The sequence below is a fragment of the Lemur catta genome, chromosome 8, assembly GCF_020740605.2.
Source record: "Lemur catta isolate mLemCat1 chromosome 8, mLemCat1.pri, whole genome shotgun sequence".
Taxonomy (NCBI): Eukaryota; Metazoa; Chordata; class Mammalia; order Primates; family Lemuridae; genus Lemur; species Lemur catta.
In genome coordinates, this window is record NC_059135.1 from 93,146,220 (window position 1) to 93,167,616 (window position 21,397).

Genomic DNA, 21,397 nt, shown 5'->3' on the forward strand with positions numbered 1-21,397 from the left:
AAACCATATCTGTACACAGTATAGTGAAATTTAAGACTGTCAGAGATAAAATCTAAAAGTTAACAAATAACATTACAAAGGAACAAAATTCAGGTTGACATTACACTTTTCAGCATCAGTAGTGTTAACTGCAAGAAGACAATGGAGTAATATTTCTTGAGTATTGGAGACGGTATTGGAAAGTAACTTTGAACCTTGAAGTTTATGCCCAGCTAACTGTCATTCAAATGTGAGGTCATGATTAAAATACTTTCCAACATAGAAGGCTTTAGAAGATAAGCCATACGAAGATCCACATGGGAAACAATTTTGGAGAAAGAACTCACATGAGTGGGGAAACAAATCTATTATAGCAGATGTACGAGACAGGTGATATGTATATGTAAGATATGTAAATTAAAGGGTGATCAAATACCCAAGATTTTAAGATTTAAAATTTTAAGATTTAAGATTGTTGTCTTAAAAAATTAGCTAAGAATAAAAAACGAAATAGAGGAAGTGTATCCATAAAACATGATGGGGATTGGGTAGAGGGGAGATCAAAGGACTTGAAGGCAAGGTAAAGTTCTTGTCTTGATTAAAGGATATATGGCAACAATGTTATTTATCTAAAAGAAAGGATTTAAAAAGAAGCATAGAAATAGCAGAGGACAAGTTGAAATAATAAATTTGTCAGTTAAAAGGCAGAGATTGATAAGATAAAAACAATCTAACTATGTTTTTTTTTAATAGGTAATACCATAAATCACAATTTAGAATACAGATGGGAGAAGCATGGAAACATGAAAATTAAGGATCTCAATAATGCTTTTGCTTATGTGGGTTATATCTACTGATAGTTACCATATTAGAAATTAATTATTAAAATATTGGTTAATTTTACATAGCAGTGACATGCCCCTTGTATGTTAACATAGATAACATGTTTTTAAAAGTGACATCATTTTATGAACTTTTGCAAATCTCTTTAATGTCTGATTTAATAGAAGGTACTTCTCTTATCTGCTTCTGCATTCACTGTGTTTCAGTATGTTGTTTTGATTGAGGTATGTGAGGAGAATCCTAGGACCTCATGGATCTTTTGAAAGGGTCTCAGGCACTTTGGGAACTGCTTTTTCCATACAAGTTTCTTTGCTATTACTCCGCTATTTGTTGTCTACTACATCGTCACAGTAGTTTTCTCATTGTCTTATACTTCCTCCCAACTCCTGTTTTTGTTTTGTTATTTCCTGCCTTACATTCTCTTTCAGTTTGACTGATTTTTCTCCATCAAGCCTTCACTGATTAGTCTCTGAGACCATCTCTTCTCCAAAATCTTTTTGTAAATATAGTTGGTTTCACATGATTTTTACTTAAGTACTCTTAAGTTTTCTTGTCGTTTCTCTTTCCAGTTACATTATGGCTCTTTTAAAGTAGATGCTCTAAAGATTGAGGAGACAAACCAAGAATTTCTCCACACACAACAAACACAACAATAGACACAAATGTTTCTGTTTAAAAATAGGTAATATTTGTTTATAGGAAGTAACACTCTCTAGGAAAGTACGTATAGATTGCAAATTCTCTTTTGGCCTTAAATGATTTATTGGAAGACCGCAATATCTTACCCATCATCTGCTACATGATAATTCTTTAAGAGATCTTGTATAACTAAAGCCATCTTCTCTTTAGGTTTGTTGATCTTATAAGCCACTTATTGATTAATTTATTTTCTTGCCATTTCAGAAAAAAGCCAAAGGACAAGAATTGTTTGATCAGATTATGTACCACCTGGATCTTATTGAAAGTGACTATTTTGGTCTGAGATTTATGGATTCAGCACAAGTAGCAGTGAGTAACTGTTTTTGGAAGTTCTAACATGGGGGAATAAATGGGAATTTCAGGTGATGTGCTAAGTGCTAGAAGACTTCATCTTCTTCGTGTGTTATTTCCCATGATCTGAAGCTTTGATGCCTCGCTTTAGAATCACCTGAAGTGCTTGTTTTAAAAAGTGTGAGTTCTAGTCTTAACCTGAATTACTACAGGAAAATCTTTGAGAATGGGGCTTGGGAATCTGTTTTTTAATAACGCTGGCTGGCTTGTTGGTCACACTAGAGTTTGAGAACCTCTATGTAATGGAAAGGCTGCTAGCGTGAGAGTTTTGTGGGCCCTTAGGTAAGTGAAAGAAGTCTTTAATTTGCAAATTAAGATGAGTAGTATATCTCTAAGGTCCCTGTCAGATCTTTAATTCTGTGTCTATAAGTAGTACTTCTCTGACATGCATTTCAGGTGAGAGAACAGCATACATAACAGAGTAGAAAGTTAGAGACTGTTGAAAGAACTGAGTACTGTATTAGGATTTTGCTGGAGGGTGATTGAAAGAAAGTAGTGGATGACAAGATTGGGAGGTGAATTAGTGGCCATATGAGACAAACTGAGTGCCAAAAATATTAAATAATATTAGTAAATTGGCAGTATTCTCTAATAATTGGGCTTGGGTATTTTTCAAGCCAGGGAGGTTATATTTTGCTTGAGGAAGTTTTATGTAGAAATATTATGTAAGATTATTTAGAATAGGCAGACTGGAGTCAGGGAAAGTTATTACAGATACTTTGGGAATAAAAGTAATATTAAGGCCTGGACAGTAGCTGGCAGAGGGAGAGACCACAGATGACAAGGATGTCAAGACATTAAGCCTTCTTTTCTGGAAGTCTTCTAGAGTGTGTGTGTGTGTGTGTGTAGATGAATTTCTTAGCTGGCTTTATCACATTGACTGCCACACAAAAAATCAGAAACATTTCTTTGGGGCCACACTGTTTTATTATGGAAATAGAATAATAACTTCGAGTGTAATTTAAAGCTAAACATAAATAGAAAAATGAAATTTATTGATTTCTATTAATGTATTTTTTAGAATTAAATTGTCAATATTAATTGTAACAATAAGTACATCAACAAGTAAGATTTTATATACACTTCACGTGGCCTCAGGGTCAAAACTAGAGTGAGTTAAATACAACTCTCATGGCAGTTAATGTGTTAGAGAGCATCTTGGTTAAGTTTACAGCTGTTAATAATTTTAGCTGTTATTTTTTTCCTGGTATCTCCCCCCACCATTAAAAAATTAAGCACAACCATTTAGCAAAGGAGTATTAATTAGGTAAATTTTGGCACATCCTTACAATTAATACTATGCATACTATGCCTCTCATTAAAAATGGTGATATTTATTTATTTATTTATTTATTTTAAGGCAGGTTAAGTGAAGCAGTGGGAGTGGAGAAGGAACAAAGGAATCTGTAACTGGTTATGATCAATTAGTTGAAAACACCACTGCACTCAGACCAACCAAAAATGGTGATTTTTAAATGTGCTGATTAATATGGACTGGTAAAAACAGTAAAAAGGATTACAAAGCAGTATAATTTAATTTTTCTGTTTTTAAAAAGATCTAGATATATGGACACACATATACATGAAAAAATTTGTAAAGCTATTTTCCATAGTTTCAGAGTTCTGATCTTTTGGTGGTGGTAGTGTAGGAGATGTTTTTTATTTTTATTTTTTGAGACAGGATCTTACTCTGTTGCCCAGGCTGAAGTGCAGTGGTGCGATCGTGGCTTACTGTTTCCTCAACTCCTGGGCTCAAGTGATACTCCTGCCTCAGCATCCTGAGTAGCCAGGACTCTAGGTGCGTGCTACCATGCCCAGCCAATTTATAAAGTTTTTTTTTTGTTTGTTTTTTGTAGAGGCAGGGTCTTGCTTGCTGTGTTGCCCAGGCTGGTCTCAAACTCCTAGCCTCAAGTGATTCTTGATCCTCCTGCCTCGGTCTTCCAAAGTGCTGGGATTAGAGGTGTGAGTCATTGTGCCTGGCCCATTTTTCTTTTTAATGTTCTTAATTCTCTTCCAATAGGCTAAATTCACTAAAGGCAGGGAATGAGTCTTACTTACCTCTGTTGTCCAGTATGTAGTAGGCACATAAAACGTTTATTGAATTCAGTTCTGGACTGCCAGTTAGTCTGATAAAGGCTTGGTTGGCTAAGTTTAATATCATTCACTTTCACTTCTGAATACTCAAGTAAAGTCTTGTAATCAAAAGAATAAATAGATGATATTAGGGTTAGACAATTTATGGCTTCCTGGTTTTTGAGAGTATGGTGGAGGGGGAAGGCAAAAGTACACCAGTGTTAGGTTTCAGGTACTTTGCATTTCTTAGAATATTTAAGTAATTGTGGAAAGAAATAGACATGTAGCCATTACTAAGCTGTATTATTAGCTCTTTACTAATATCAGCAATTACCGAATTACTAGATTCTATAGTGATATTTCTTTTTCTTATTTCATACCTGCATAGTGCCTTCTGGTCATAACAAGTTTTTGGTAAAGCCAGGTTAGAATTTTTAATCCCTATTCTTTTTAGTTCTAGTTTATCCCTCCCAAATAACCAGAAGTCTAAGCATTAAAATTAAACTTCATAGGCTTACTTTTACTTTATTTTTGCTGTCACTGAAATACTCTAAATTATATGAGTTGAGCTAGAAGAACAATTGGTAGATGAAAGATCATTTATGAACTCCAGATAACACTTAAACTTTTTAAGTTCTAATTTTCTTGATTCCATAACAGTCTCATGACATAAACATACATAGAGAATCAGTTATGTGTTGTGTGACCAGATTCAACCCCAGATTGAAACAAAATTAGTATCTGACAAACAGTTCAGTTTATTGAAGATACTGAACTTGATGGATCAAGTAGATTTTTTGGCCAGGAATTTAATGTAAACTAAGCTAACCTAATGATTTTCCTATCTCTCTGTCATAGTTACTGTGTTGACATAATTATTAATATAGACCCCAAAGGGCGCAGGGTAAAAAGTGACCAAGGAATTACATGCTACAGTTTCACCTTGAACATATGGCATATCTGTATATGTAAAATAAATGTGCCAAAGTTTAGTTTATTGGTCTCTGTAGGTTAGTCCAAAACATCTGTGACTATAGAATTAGGCAGTCATCATGGAGATAACCAAAATTAGTAAGTTGATGAAGCCAGGGTTCACTTATGTATGCATATAATCTGAGTTCTGTCTTTTTAAATTGTTTACTTTTAATTACACTGGGTCATTTTATGTTCATGTACACAATTAATTTCATAGTTGAAAAAATCTCACATTTATAGAAAAGTTGGAAGAATGATATAAACAACCATTTTTCTGGAACCATTTGAGAGAGTTGCAGTAAGATATCCTGTCCCATCACCCCTCAATTCTTTTTTTTTTTTTCCCTTGGGACAAATCTTTTGTTCTTTATCAGATTCTCAGTCATTCATTTGGTGTTTGCTAGAACTGGGGTATGCAGGAGAGTGTTGAAGAGAGAGTACATTTGAGAAGAGAGGGATCAAAAGAATGGGCATCACCAGCTGCCCAGGGCCTTCATTTTGCAGTCATCATCTGTACAAACGCTTCATAATTGATCTGGCCTTCTCCATCGATGTCAGCCTCGCTGATCATCTCATCCACTCATCAGTCAGCTTCTCTCTCAGGTTTGTCATTATATGACGCAGCTCTGCATTGCTGATGTAGCTGTTCCCATCCTGTCAAAGACATGGAATACCTCTCGGATCTCCTCCTCACTGTCTGTGTCCTTCTTCTTTCTGGCCATCATGGTCAGAAACTCCGGGAAGTCAGTGGTCCCATTCCCATCTGCATCTGCCTCATTGATCATGTCCTGCAGCTCTACTTCAGTGGGGTTCTGTCCCAGGGATCTCATCACTGTCCCCAACTCCTTGGTGGTGATAGTGCCATCTCCATCCTTGTTGAAGAGGGAGAAGGCCTCCTTGAACTCTGTGATCTGTTCTTCACTCAGCTGGTCGGCCATGCAAGGCCGGGGGTGTCCAGAGCCTGGGCATCAAGATTATTCCGGCAGCAGTAGCCAGCTCGAGCTCCACCCTGCGTCTGTGCCTCCACACTCACTCCACCCCTGAATTCTTTAGTGTGTGTTTCCTACGAGCAAGTGTGCTTCCTTTAACTCAATACAACCATCAAAACCGGGAAATTAACATTATGACATCACTACCATCTTATCCTCGGACTCTATTCAGGTTATGCCAGTTACCCCTAGACTGTCTTCTGTAGCCAAAAGGTTTAGTTCAGAATCATGCTTTATATTTAGTTTTCATGTCTCTTTAGTTGTCTTCTACCTGGAATACTTTGATTCCTCACTCTTTCCTTGACTTCTCATGACTTTGAAAGTTTTGAAGATAACAAGCCAGTTATTTTGTATAGTGTCCCTCAATTTGGGTTTCCTCATGAAGTAGGTTAATCTTGGCACCTTGGGCTGGAAAATCCAGAAGTGATTCTGTGTTCTCATTCTGTCCTATTGGGTGTCATGTAATTTCATTTTGTCCCATTACTTGTGATACTGTGATCCCTTCATTAAGGTGGTGTCTGCCATGCCTCACCACTATGAAGTTATTCTTTTTCCTTTTTAATTATTTTGTAGGCATTTACTTTGAGATTGTTCCTCATCAAGCTTTCTATTTATCTATTTATGAACTAATAGATTCCTATTTTATTCAGTGTGTTATCTGCTACGGTCATTATTTTGCTCAAATTTTCCCAAGGTTGGCCAATGGCAGCTGCTTCAGGGTGGCTTCTATGTTCATTTAACATGGGCCCATATTCTTTGAGCGCTACCTTACTTTTTGGCCCAAAATGTTCCATGTTCTTCTTGTATTTCTCTGCTCCAGCCCTGGAAGCAGCCAATTCTCCAATGAGCGTTGTGGCCAGAGTTAGGGAATATGTGTATATTTCTCTCTCTACACACACACACACACACACACACACACACGCACACACACACGTATATATGTGTATGTGTATATACGTGTTTATAAAACACATATGTATATAAAACATATCTACACATATATAGAGAATACCAATGACTCCATACCCAGAAATCATTCTAGTGCCAGTCTAATATGACAGGGCTTCTTGTAGTTTTTTTTCCCCTGGTTTCTTCTGTAGGAACCAGGCTCTGATTTTCATCAATGCTTTTGTTTTTGTTTTTTTGCTGGTTTTTTTTTTCAGGCCATTCCATCTGTTACATATTCCCCTTGTCAATTTTATGCTTCCATATCTATGGGAGAAGGAGTGACTACTCTGTTACATATTCCCCCTGTCAATTTTATGCTTCCATACCTATGGGAGAAGGGGTGACTACTCTGTTACATATTCCCCTTGTCAATTTTATGCTTCCATACCTATGGGAGAAGGGGTGACTACTCTGTTACATATTCCCCTTGTCATTTTATGCTTCCATATCTATGGGAGGAGGGTCCACGTAGTCCTCAAGCTACTTGCTTTTTGAAGTGGGGCAGCATTTCAGATGGAAGGTTTATACTTATGTATATCATTGCTAAGCTTTGGACAACAGCAGATTACCAAGTGAAAAGGGTCATAAGCAACAACTGTAACAGTGAGGACTGACAAGGTGAAATGGACTGTTGCCGTGTAAGTAGTGTCCAGTACAGGGCTGGGTTAGAAAAGAAACATGAGACCCCTGAGTGTACGGTATTAGTTACAGCCTGTAGGTGATCCAAGAGACCAGCTTCTGCAAATTCAGAAATCATACACAGCACCGTACAAGGTTTAGGACAAACCCAGCAGCAAGAAAGTTCAACAGAAGGAGCAATAGCCCGGGTAAATCCTCACTAAGGAGTTGTCTCTCCATCCTGTAGACAGAACAAATAAAGAAAGCAAAAATATCAGCATTTTCATCTTTTTTTCCCTTTTTCTTAAATAGATATTTTAGATCACGTAAAGGCTATCTCCTCCACTAGGGACTTGGGTCTTCTCCTTTCATGGGACGTCTCTTACTTTTTTATGATGGACCCAAGGTTTCATTTCTGACAATTTCAATGAGTTGTGAGTTGTTAGAGGCACTTCATAGGGTTTTTTCATTTTTCTTCTTCCAGTGGGGTGGAGACCTGAAAGGGGCAAATTAATGCATAGTGGTTAGGACCTGACCCACTCTTTTTTTTTTTTTTTTTTTGAGGCAGAGTCTCACTCTTGCCCTGAGTAGAGTGCCATGGTGTCAGCCTAGCTCACAGCAACCTCATACTTCTGCTCAAGTAATCCTCCTGCCTCAGCCTCCTGATTAGCTGGGACTACAGGTGCGTGCCATGATCCCCAGCTAATTTTTCTATTTTTTAGTAGATGGGGGTCTGGCCCTTAATCAAGCTGTTCTCGAACTCCTGAACTCTCAAGCAATCCTCCTGCCTCAGGCTCCCAGAGTGCTAGGATTAAAGGCGTGAGCCGCTGCGCCTGGTCAACAGTGTCTTGATAATTGTAACTTTTGTAGTAAGTCTTAAAATTGTGAAGTGTGAGTCCTCCAGCTTTTTTTTCAATATCGTTTTGGCTGTTTTGGTTCACTTGGGTTTCCATATAAATTTTAAAATCAGCTTGCTCATTTCTGCAAAAAAGGGAGTTGGAATTTTGCTAGGGTTTGCATTGAATCTGTACATCAAGTAACAGAATGAGAGCCTGTCTCATTCATTCATACATACGTACATAGATAAACAGATTCAAAATACTTAAATTCAAAAATTTAAATATAATCTCCAGAAGTCATTAGACCTCACTTAAACCCACTGCTTGTATTCAATATTTTATGGAAGGTTCTAGCCAGGGCACCTAGGTAAGAGAAGTAAAGAAAAGGAAAAGGAAAGACATTCAAATTACAAAGAAGGAAAACTATCTCTTTTTGTAGATGACATGATCTTTACATAAAGCACATTAAAACTAATAAGCAAGTTTGGCAAGGTTGCAGGATACGAGATAAATATACAAAAATTTCTATGTAGTAAACAATCCAAAAATGGAATTAAGAAAACAATTCCATTTACAGTAGCATCAGAAGAATAAAATGTTTAGGAATAAATTTAACCAGGAAGTGAAACATTTCTAATCTGAAACTATAAAACACTGCCTTAACAAATTAAAGACTTAATACATAGATATTCCATGTTCACGGATCATTAGACTTATTGTTAAAATGGCAATCCTCCCTCTTTGGCCTCCCAGAATGCTAGGATCACAGGCATAAGCCACCTTGCCTGGCCAGTATTTTGTTTCTTAAGAATACTTCTGTTTCCTCTATAGACATTTGTGCTTTGTGGTGGTTTTGCATGTAGTAGAGATTGTGATTGCTGACACTAGAAGACAACAAGAACAAACCTCAAGTATCACAAAAATACTGACTGAATGCCACAGAGGATTCTGTTTAAAAATAACAATGAGGGCGGTAGCTCACGCTTACAATCCTAGCACTTTGGGAAGCCTAGGTGGGAGGATCACTTGAGGCCAGGTGTTTGAGACTAGCCTGATCAATATAGCGAGACTCCCATCTCTGCAAAATATAGAAAAATTAGCTGGGCATGGTGGTAAGCACCTATAGTCCCAGCCACTCAGGAAGCTGAGGCAGGAGGATTGCTGGAGCCCAGTATTTTGAGGCTACAGTGGGCTATGATGATGCCACTGTACTCTAGCCAGGGTAACTGAGTGAGACCCTGTCTCAAAAACAAAACAAACAAAAAAAACAAAAGAGGAGTCTGGTAAATAAGATCATGTAAGTCTATGATGAACTTTTACTGACTTCTAAAAATGTGCTTAGCTATTCTGAGATAGAGGGCATTTTGAAGTGATCAGATTGTGAAAGTTAGACTATATTATAAATAAGTTCATGTGTGAATGGTAATTAAAAAGGTAAGTGAATTAAGTGTACTAATGACTCCTTAAATCTAGTGAGATCCTGTGCAATTTGGTAGCAAGTTCTGTCTTTTAAAGTGTATTTCCAAAATAGGTTATATACTCTGTCTTTGAAGAGTGAATATGTAACATACCTAACTCACCTACATAGCTATTATGAGTTTGACTTTTAAGAATCCTAAGAGAGTCAGGCATGGTGGTGTATGTCCGAAGTCCCAGCTATGTGGGAAGCTGAAGCAAAAGGATTGCTTGAGCCCAAGAGTTGGAAGCCAGCCTGGGCAACATTAGCAAGACCCTGTCTCTTAAAAAAAAAAATTAAGAATCCTAAGAGAGCACACTAATAAATACACAGAAAAGCACAGTAGAAAATATATTTTAAGCCGGGCGTGGCAGCTCATGCCTGTAATCCTAGTACTTTGGGAGGCTGAGGTGGGAGAATCGCTTGAGTTCAGGAGTTTGAGACCAGCCTAAGCAAGAGCGGGAACCTGTCTCTACTAAAAATGGAAAAAATTAGCCGGGCGTGCTAGTGCACGCCTGTAGTCCCAGCACTTGGGAGGCCGAGATAGGAGAATCACTTGAGCCCGGGGGGTTGAGGTTGCTGTAAACTATGATGATGCCACGGCACTCTAGCCTGGGCGACAGAGTGAGACTGTGTCTTACAAAAAAGAAAGGCCGGGCGCAGTGGCTCACGCCTGTAATCCTAGCACTCTGGGAGGCCAAGCCGGGTGGATTGTTTGAGCTCAGGAGTTTGAGACCAGCCTGAGCAAGAGCGAGACCCCATCTCTACTAAAAATAGAAAGAAATTATATGGACAGCTAAAAATATATATAGAAAAATTAGCCAGGCATGGTGGCGCATGCCTGTAGTCCCAGCTATGTGGGAGGCTGAGGCAGGAGGATCTGCTTGAGCCCAGGAGTTTGAGGTTGCTGTGAGCTAGACTTGACGCCACAGCACTCTAGCCTGGGCAACAGACTGAGACTCTGTCGAAAGAAGAGAGAGAGAGAGAGAGAGAGAGAGAGAGAGAGAGAGAGAGAGAGAGAGAGGGAGGGAGGGAGGGAGGAAGGAAGGAAGGAAGGAAGGAAAATATATTTTAATGGCTGATTTAAATCTTCATTTGGAATATCTTATAGCACAGACTAACTCCAAAAAAATAATCACTCAGGAAGAATTTATAATTGAAGCATCTTCAGTTAGATTACAGCAATGCAATGTATTTGTCCTCTGTTTTCTTAGCATAGGTTTTTAATATTTTGTTAAAATGGTTCAAATGTTAAAATTTGTTTTAAAATAATTTTAAAATTCAGAGCATAAGCCTCTACTCACAGAAGAAATATTTTTTGCAACAGCAGTGGTTTTGAAAGATGGTTAACGTTTCTCTGCTTTAAGCCCTTTGCCCAAGAATACTGGTACATTTCTTTACTAGGCCTGTATACATGGTTAGGCAGGAATCATTCATTTGAAGAGTTGTTTACAGCTATTTGACTGTATGGTTTGGGATTAGGGTGTGTGTCTGTTAGTGTTTTGGAAGCTCCCTGGGTGATTCTTTGGTTTAGTTCTGTCTGTTGTGTTTATGATTATATATTATTTGATTGTAAGGCATACAAGTAAATAACTGTTCTCCCATGCCCACCTCAATAGGGTGAAAAGAAACGTGGCTTTTTGCATCCTTTGATATCCGTTCATCAACTAAACTTTAAAAGTAGGAAATAAAAAGGGAGTTTGTTTCCTTTTTAAGGTATAATGAAGAAAGGGAATCTTATTTGTTTCACACTTAGCCCCCAAGAATCTATATCTGCATGCTCTCATCTTTATTTTCTAATGTAATTTAAACTCAACTCCTAATGACCCTGATTCAAGGAAAATGTTATCAGTGCCTGTCTCTGAGCTCTGAATTTTCCAGTCCCTGGTCTTGGAATGTGGAGGAGATGAAAGAAAACAGACTTGAGAATATGCAAACATGGATTCAGACCTTCCCCAGAAGAATGTTGCCCAGAGCTCCCCCAGCTCCTAAATCTCACTTTAAAATGTGTTTGTGGCTTCGTCTGAGTTTTGCGTTGTCTTAAAGGACTACAGATGTTAGAGACTATTGCATACTGGTAGGAAAGACTAAAATGCCTGCCTGCTTGGAAGGCAATGCTGTTTTTTTTCTCACTGGGATAATTTTGTCTTTAATGTGCTGCTTAGTAGGATAGTAGGGTACAAATTAGAGTAGAAAGGTGTATTTGTGAGACTAGTTCTAGATAGTTTGGAACAGGAAGAAATTTAAGGTATAACTAAGACAGACTTTAGATTGTTCTTGAAATAGTAAGTGGTCTATCTTATATTGATGTTTCCTTATATTCTGTCAAAATTTACATTTAGCATATTGATTTTCATTCCATTGTTAATGTTCTTCACTCTACTGACACACATGTGTGCATACACATTCACAAACAAGAAATTTTTCTTCTTCCCTGTTTGAAGAAACTCTGGAAGGAATCAGAAGAAACCAATAACATCTTGGGGGTGGGAGGGGTAGATTAGATATGGTATGGTGGTGAGCATATGGAGGGCATGGATTAGGGGGGATGGTTGACCATATACTTTTTAATATTACCAAAAAAATTAACCATATAAATATAATACCTATATAAAGTATTAAAATAAGGGGGGGGTTCCATGATTATTGTTTTAAGTAATATGGGTTCATTGTACAGTAAGTGGAAAATACAGGAAAGCACTAAGAAGAAAAAAAATCTCAATCAACATAGAGATAACATCTGTTACTATTTTGTTAGAGATTTTCTCAGTCTGAAAGGAAATGCATATTTATATGTACAAATTTGTATATTTTGGGAAAGCAATTTATAATATTTTTAAACCTGCCCTTTAAAATTTAACAATGTATTATAAATAATCTTCCAGATTCTTAAGTATTTGCTTTTATTGTTTATAATAGTTATGTGGTGCTCTGTCATCTTAACCAATCTATATTTTAACCAATTTACTATTGTTAGATATATAGATTGTTGTAACTTTCTTTGATGTAATTCCTCGTAGGTAAATCTACACACATCCCTAATGATTTCTAGATGTAGAATTGCTGGGTTGAAGATACATAGTTATTTTTCAGGCATTAGCTACTATTTAACCAAATTGCCTCCTGGGAGGGTTGGGCTCATATGCACTTATTATGGCATCTGAGAGTCTCCTTAACCACGGCTATATGAGACAGTGAACAGGTGACCAGCCATAGCAGATAGGACAACTCCCAGGTCCATGGTTCTGGTGAAAAAACAATCTGGGGCATGAAAACTAGTTTCATCTCATACCTAGTATAGGACTGGCATGAGATCACAATAGGTATTTGGGTCAATTAAGTCTGGGATTTTTAGATATTGGGTTTCTGGGCTGGGTGAGGATGGATGGACTGTTTGCTGTCCTAGGTTGAAGTCTTTTCCACTAGTAGATTGGATCGTGTTCTGTCTACTGTCAGGTCTAGTGTTCTGTTAATGGAGACGTGTTTAAAACAACATTTGCTAGATCGAAATATGCTTAAAAGTACAACTGTACAACTGAATTTATTAAAAGATGAGAGATGGCCAAGTAGCCTACACACTTGGAATCTAGAGAAAACATTGCACAGTATTTAGTTGTCTTTGGAAATGTTTGCTAAGCATCTTATTTCAACATGGAAAGGTACTCTGCTGGCACAGTGGTAGTTCTGTGAGTTTCACTTTTGGGTCTTGGGAGAGAATGGAGAGAAGAGGCTAGGCAAACAGTTGGCAAGGAAAGGGAACAGCTACAAGTCTGTTAACAATGCAGCCTTGTTTACCCACTCTTTGCCTATCTGGATTTCTGAAACTGGATTCCTTGGCTCTGTGAACTAGTTAGCACATGAGCACTTCTTTCGTGCTTGGAATTGAAAGCATGCTGGAGAGAACGTAGTCATGTATATCTTAGTTGGACGAGTGCATTCTGTCACTGTTAGGACTTGGTGGTATAAAGGGATTAATAATGAGAAGTGAGCTGGGAGTGATTTATCAGTGAAAGTATCTGGAACTGGTTTTTAAGTCTGTTTGTGTCATAGACTTTTCAGAGTGAAGAGGTTACGTAAAAGGCTATTAATGTTACTCTTGAAATCAGAAGTTTCATAGTCAAAATGTTAACATTTTTTATTGGTAAAGCAAAGGAGCAAAGATTGCTTTATTTAGTAGGTAGGGTCTTGATTATGAGAAAAATCTAATTTTACCCTGGAGACACTTTCAAAGAGTACTACTTCTGACTGAGTGGTATCTGTTTTGTAAAATTTAGGTGACATCGTTATTTCACCTAATTTTTGGTTGATCTGCTAATTTTACATTTTTATTATAAGAATGAACCAGACACTAGAATATAAGGGTACTTTTCTCTCTAATTTTAAGAGTTTTGAAAGAGTCATTTATTTGGGAATGATGAGGAGAAAACTATGGGCAAAATTTAGAATATCAACCTTGTTACTGAAGGAGCAGAGGAAATGTTTTAAGAAGTCACATACCAGGGCCGGGCGTGGTGGCTCACACCTGTAATCCTAGCACTCTGGGAGGCTGAGGTGGGTGGATAGTTGGAGCTCAGGAGTTCGAGACTAGCCTGAGCAAGAGCGAGACCCCTTCTCTACTAAAAATAGAAAGAAATTATATGGACAACTAAAAATATATATATAGAAAAAATTAGCAGGGCATGGTGGCACATGCCTGTAGTCCCAGCTACTTGGGAGCCTGAGGCAGTAGGATCGCTTGAGCCCAGGAGTTTGAGGTTGCTGTGAGCTAGGCTGATGCCGCAGCACTCTAGCCCGGGAAACAGAGTGAGACTCTGTCTCAGAAGTCACATATCAGATTTTTGTTAACATGTGTCATAAGCTTGCTGTGGATATTAGGCAGATAACTTCTCTTACTCTGGTTTTTCTCTTGTGAAATATTTCCTTGTGGTTATTAACAAAGGCATGATGAAAAGTAACTTTTAGTATAATAATTAAAAATTTAAAGTTCTGTTATCTGCTTAATCACTGAATTTTTGTTTTTGTTTTTAGCATTGGTTGGATGGTACAAAAAGCATCAAAAAGCAAGTAAAAAGTAAGTGTTGAAAAATTATTTGTGAAAAAAAGGAAATTGAATATCTTAGAAACTCTGGTAAGGGCATAAGAAATCATGTTTCAGATGAATTTTTTAGTATCTCTATTTTCTAAAAATTGTTTTATTCTGATATTACTGACCCACTGCCCAAGTTATATAGGTTTGATACTAATCTGGATTCAAGTGCCTTGGGGTTTAAGTTTCCAGGAGAAAGCCTTGCAGCTTATAAATGGTTTAACTTTCCATGAAATAACTATTGTATAGTAATTACTTTTGTTGAAATTTTCCTCTTTGGCTCTGTTTGGCATCTGCCCTGCTATAGAAAATATTATGAGACTGCAATATTTTAAAATTAAGGATAATGAAATGAAACAATTCACGTGAAATGTCAGTAGTATTCCTAGCAGTCGTTGGGGGAAACTAGTTTCCAGTCCCTAATCCAGCTTGTCCTCTGTACTATCAGTTTTCAAGCTACCTCAACTCTTGTCTTTACAAAATAATGGGACCACTGAGAATATAGAGATTAGTGAACTTGCTGAAGTGAATTTGAAAGTGTGGAAAGATTCACTATGAGGAATTAGTAACAGGCATTCCTCCGTGTTCTTAAGAAATACAGCTCAGCAAGTTTTCAGGGCTTTTAGATTACACAGTCAAGACTTTCATTTGATGCATTTGGCCCTGAACTGTTAGAGTTAATCTAGAGCTGTCTATTCTTGGCGTGAGAGATGATTATCATAGTACTATATGATGGTTGGTACATTTAAAAAAAACCTACTGATCTTTTTGTGTCAGGTATAAGCCTGGGATTGAACTTGAAATGATGCTCCAATAAATTGTTATCTTCTATCTCACTCCAGTAGATCGTTGACAGATTTACTGGCTGAAAATTATTGCTCTTTAAATGGTTTAATAAAATAAAAGCTTTTCTTTCTTTTTTTTCCTAATGGCAGTTGGTTCACCCTATTGTCTGCATCTTCGAGTTAAGTTTTACTCCTCAGAACCAAATAATCTTCGTGAAGAACTAACCCGGTAAGAACACTGTCTAGAGTTGTGCAGGGGTATTTTGGTACTTTTGGAGGATTGTCTTTAGAATTGTTTCCCATTTATAGACAACTAATGAAATGGATTCCTTGCCCCTGGTAACAAGACCTCAGATAACAGAATTTTATTCTGGGACAGTGTTTTAAGTGTGTGAATCTTTTCCTTTATTTATTGGTTTTCAAAATAGAGTTCGTTCCCTAACATCCTCCAAAGGTGACTAGTGAATTCTTTTTATTTATTTATTTTATTTTATTTATTTTATTTTTTTGAGACAGAGTCTCACTCTGTTGCCCAGGCTAGAGTGTCGTGGCATCAGCCTAGCTCACAGCAACCTCAAACTCCTGGGCTCAAGTGATCCTTCTGCCTCAGCCTCCCAAGTAGCTGGGACTACAGGCATGCGCCATCATGCCCGGCTAATTTTTTCTGTATATTTTTAGTTGGCCTGCTAATTTCTTTCTATTTTTAGTAGAGACAGGGTCTCACTCATGCTCAGGCTGGTATCTAACTCCTGACCTTGAGTGATCCACCCGCCTCGGCACTCCCAGAGTGCTAGGATTACAGGCGTGAGCCGCTGCACCCAGCCCGTGTATTCTTTTTTTAAGTATTGCTATCAACTCATAGATTTTAAACAGGATTGATGTGTTTCATTGCATTGCAATATTGTGTTTATTGATGTTCACAATAATCTTTGGCCCATGGGAGTTTATTCAAGTTGGCTCCTGACTTTTGTGACTCATTGAAATGCCATTGATTAATGAAATACATTAGCTCCTTGTTTGGTTTGAATAGTTTTGAATAAACAGTATGGTGTGCACACTTATTTTTATTTTATCCTCCCTCCTTGGTATTTCTTCACTGGACTCTATTATACATCCATGACTCCATGTGCGCATATTATTTATTAACTGAAAAGGTTGAGTTGTTGTAGTCTTTTCGGAAGGGTTTCCTTTTGAACACCCTGACAGTGAGATTGTAGCTATCACCCATAGTTTTATCCATACCCGTATCCCTTCACCTGAGAGGTGGATGTGTTGTCAGAAAGTTAAATTAGATGGCAGAGCTCTTTCTCAACAACTTGCTTTAAACATTTTCTCTAAGATTGCTGTGCTGTATATACTCTGCGGCTTGCTATTCCTTGCTGGTCATGCTTCCATCCTGATGCTTATTGTCCTTTTTTTTGGTATTATTTTTCCTTTATATACTTCATTGTGGGTAAAATTTTATAATTAAGAAAATTCTCAAATTAGAAGGGTAAGATTATTTTTTCACGGTAGATTGTTTAATTAAATTTGTGTCTTATTTTTCTTAGATATTTATTTGTTCTTCAGTTAAAACAAGATATTCTCAGTGGAAAGTGAGTATTATTTAAGGTAAACTACATTTTCTTTGGTGGTTGAAAAATTATTTTGAAAACAAGTTCATAGTTATAAGAAAGAAATGGGCAACGTAAAGTATGTATTTTCATTTATCTTAAAATGAAGGCTATGAAATTGACTTGTATAACAAATTTGTGTTTTGGTTTCAGATTAGAATGTCCCTTTGATACAGCAGTGCAGCTGGCAGCTTATAATCTGCAAGGTAAGCAATTCTCACCCTTACTGTTAAGATTAAAATATAATCCTTTTTTATGTCTTTTTAGTTAAAGAATTTCAAAAGATTCAAATGATGTGCAAGAAAAGAAACAACATTGTTTTTGTGTTAACTTTTGTGTCAACATCCAACTCTGACTTGTTTTAGAGCATTGCCTTCCTTTTCTTCCCTTTTGTTTAGTTGCTTTCTTTCTGTCTGTAGCATTTTCAAACAAAAATTACAGTCTACCAGATAATTCAATAAATGTTATGGTCAGACCCTCAGCTAATTTTTTTAAAATACATAATATATGAGTAAATTGTTGCTGAAGCCATAGCGTATGCTTTCTTTAGTCTTAAAAAAATGAATCCGTGAGGGAATAATTTAGAGCATATTTAAAAATTCCTGATGGTCATTTTAAAGTGTTTTCTAATAAGTGAAATTAATGAAAAACTCACTCTCGTACCTTATAACATTGAGGGAATACTGTTAAATTTATGAATTTTTAAAAAATTGACACTATGAAAGAAAACTATAATTTTAGTCCCTGTTCACAAAAATGAAATATTCTTATGGGAGTATAGGTATATATACTAGAATAAATTAAAATTATATTTAATGATTACCAATACATTAATAATTTTATGGATTTTTTGTGATTTTATATTTACTCCCAATCCCTCTAAGATCAGTAGTATTTGTTTGCCATTGTATAGATAATAAGACTAATGTTTTATGGTAAACCTAATATTTTTGCTTATTTTGTGCTTCCACTATTGAAGAAAGCATATTTTCCTGTTGACACACAGACTGGTGACTGGAGGAAATTAAAGTACTTTAAAAATTTGCCACTAATGTAAATTTTTTTTTAATCTAAACTTCCATTTACTGTCCTAATCTGTGTCTAAATTAAAACCTGTTTTCTCATTAGCACAATATCAGATAGATCCTGGCTTGGGAATGCTATGCCCTTTAGCATTGTAATGATGGGAAATGTGTAATTGCCTATTTTCTTGAAAGCACACTTTTCATATTCCATTATTTCCTCTGTGAGACTAATTCTAAAACCTCTCAGATCTACTAAACTATCATTTTTAATATCTGTGATACACCACTTATTATTTCATATTCTGTCTGTGCCTCATTGTGTTTCATGACAACCGAAGTGTATGCTTCTTGAAAATAGGACTTATATATTTTTGTGTATTTTAACAAAAGTTTGACTCATGGTAGTGCTTAATGATACTTATTGTTTGGTTCATACTTGTGACTCTGTTATATTCTTTCTTAACCCTACTTAAATCTTTTTAAGTAAAAACTCTTTCCTACTTTTTCTTCCACTCATGACACCACTATTTTTCTGCGTCTGTTAGTCCCATGTCTCATAGTTTACCAAATCCTACTAATTGTTAAGGTCCTTAAGAAAATATTTGCTAAAGTTATTGATTATTCCTGTCTTCATTAAAATGAGCTCCCTGTTGCTCATTTATGATTTTATACTTTATCCAAATAATTTTTCCTACTAGGTTTTTCACAACTTCAAACCCAATTTTTCTTTATCATTTTATTTTTTTTTTATTTCTTACTTCTTCCTGCTATCTTCTTCCTTCAGATATCATTTTAATATATATTCTGAACAACATTATGTAGCAGATTTAGTTTGGTGTGCTTTTTTTTTTTTTTTTTTTAAACAGAGACAGAGTCTTGCTCTGTCGCCCAGGGTGGGGTGCAGTGGCCCAGTAATATAATAAATAGTTCACTATAGCCTCAAATTTCTGGGCTCGTGCTATCCTAGTGCCCCAACTTCCTGAGTAGCTGGGACTACAGGTGCATGCCACCATGCCTGGCTACTTTATAAAATGTTTTTGTAGAGATGAGGTCTGGCTATGTTGTCCAGGCTAGTTTTCTGTCTGGGTGCTTCTTAAAGACATTGTGGTCCAAAGAAAAGATTAATTTCTTTAGTAATAAAGTGGGCGTGATGATAGGAGACTGACGTGCTGCGGCTGCTCTAAGAGGGCGATGGGGTGTGATGGTATATATTTTCTAAGGTTGCTATAAAGTTAAATGACATGTCTGTAACATGTCCTGTGTGTAGAGTGGTTGCTCAACAAATAATGAGTGATTACCATTATTATTTATTATCTCAAGGTGATTCTCATGTATTTTTTCTGTCCCCAGCTGGATTTTTTTTTATCAAAATGGAAATATGTTAATAAAAGTAAGATATTCTTTTAAAGGGAAAAATTTCAAAGTATAGAAAATTAGAATTGTTTTTTTTTTTTTTTTTGCCTTTTCTCCCCTTATCTCTAAACCGTTAGTTTAGAGATAACCACAAATGAGTATAAAAATGTTTGTGTGTTGTCAGTTCTTTTCTTCCTCCCTCTTCCCCTGATTTTTAAAAGTTATTTCAGTTATTTTAGGGTTAATCATTTTAAATTTCAGGAAGACAAGGACTATATCTTACAATGGTATATGGTATCATGTTCTGTGCATATTAGTTATATTCTTATAGATACCAGCTAATTATCTTTTAAGGATTGCTAAATTTTTTCATTTATTTCTTACAAGATCAAAAGGTATATTTCTCTATGGAAGTCTAGAAAGTGGTTTTCAAAAGCTAAGCGCTAAGGTGTGACTACCTTAAGAGAAAGACATTTAATTAAAAATACACCACCAGCAATTAAGATGATTTGTATGTATGGACTACTAAGTGATAAGTCTAAGCTAGCGTCATTTTTGGGAATTGTCTGGGTTTTATTAATTCCTGTAGTTTAAAAATCTTTCTACTTAGCGATTTTATTAATAAAATGGGTTTTGAAGAAGGATTCAGCAGAAAATAAACTTATTAGTATTTACAAAATATAACTTTTTGAAACTTACGTTTGTAGCTGAACTTGGTGACTATGATCTTGCTGAACATAGTCCTGAACTTGTCTCTGAGTTCAGGTTTGTGCCCATCCAGACTGAAGAGATGGAGCTGGCTATTTTTGAGAAATGGAAGGAATACAGGTACTTGGCATTTGATCATGCTTTAACATAGTTATTTCATACTCGTTTTCTTCTATTTCTAACCTTGGTATAGAATTCATTTTATATTTATTGTATTTAACATATTTTAAATTCCAGAGGTCAGACACCAGCACAAGCTGAAACCAATTATCTGAATAAAGCCAAATGGCTAGAAATGTATGGTGTTGACATGCATGTGGTCAAGGTAAGTACTGTGTTGTGATGCTTTCTAACGAATTTATTTCTTGGGGACTCATGACTACAGAATTTTTCAGTATGAGGGAGGGCGTGGAGTTTGTATTAATATAAACTAGCGCTGAATACTTTGGATGTATGGCTAGAATCTCACAGAAACGTTCATTATAAGAAAGAAGAGAAATAACTAAAGTCCCTAAAAAGCTACCTCAGTCCTTTTGAGCTATTATTTGTTTTTCCTAAAGCTTTTAAGCTATTTTTTATTCTTTCCTTTTCAAATTACCTTGTATCACTTAAGCTAGAAGCTCTGTTAAAGTAATTCAGGAAGCAAAGTTGAAAATTTATAGCTTGAGAGGACATTGACAAACTATAGAACAGTTTGTGTAGTGATTTAAGTTATTTCTAATTTAACTAGCAGCAGTTTCCCAGAAAGGCAGTCTTTTCCAAAATTTGTGATTTAAGTGATAAGAATAATATGGGAAGAAATCTGGAAAAACTTTCTTTGTAGTAGGAGTATAACTGCCCACTTTCAGTGAAGACATACCTTAAAAGTACAGTGTTTTGATGACTAGAAGTAAAAATATATACATGAATTTTTCTGAGAATGTCATTTTGGTTATTCTAAATATCTTGGAAACATCTTGTGTATTAATATTAGCCTGGATATAATTAATATAATTCAAGACAAAATTAAACATATGTATAAAAATGTGAAACCTGTTTTATGCTAACACATTTAAAA

At 36.2% G+C, this 21,397-nt stretch overlaps 1 protein-coding gene and 1 pseudogene across 6 annotated transcripts in view; one reads left to right on the forward strand and one right to left on the reverse strand.

The window, feature by feature from the left end:
• Window positions 1-21,397, forward strand: part of EPB41L5 (erythrocyte membrane protein band 4.1 like 5) — a 112,924-nt gene that overhangs the window by 21,150 nt on the left and 70,377 nt on the right. For all 6 annotated transcript variants that reach the window (XM_045559161.1, XM_045559162.1, XM_045559163.1 and 3 more), the window contains exons 3-9: window positions 1,726-1,830; window positions 14,799-14,841; window positions 15,792-15,870; window positions 17,192-17,236; window positions 17,408-17,460; window positions 20,340-20,460; window positions 20,578-20,665. In XM_045559161.1, the coding sequence (XP_045415117.1) occupies window positions 1,726-1,830; window positions 14,799-14,841; window positions 15,792-15,870; window positions 17,192-17,236; window positions 17,408-17,460; window positions 20,340-20,460; window positions 20,578-20,665 (534 nt within the window). The remainder of the gene's footprint in view (window positions 1-1,725; window positions 1,831-14,798; window positions 14,842-15,791; window positions 15,871-17,191; window positions 17,237-17,407; window positions 17,461-20,339; window positions 20,461-20,577; window positions 20,666-21,397) is intronic.
• On the reverse strand, window positions 5,414-5,861 carry LOC123643577 (annotated as a pseudogene).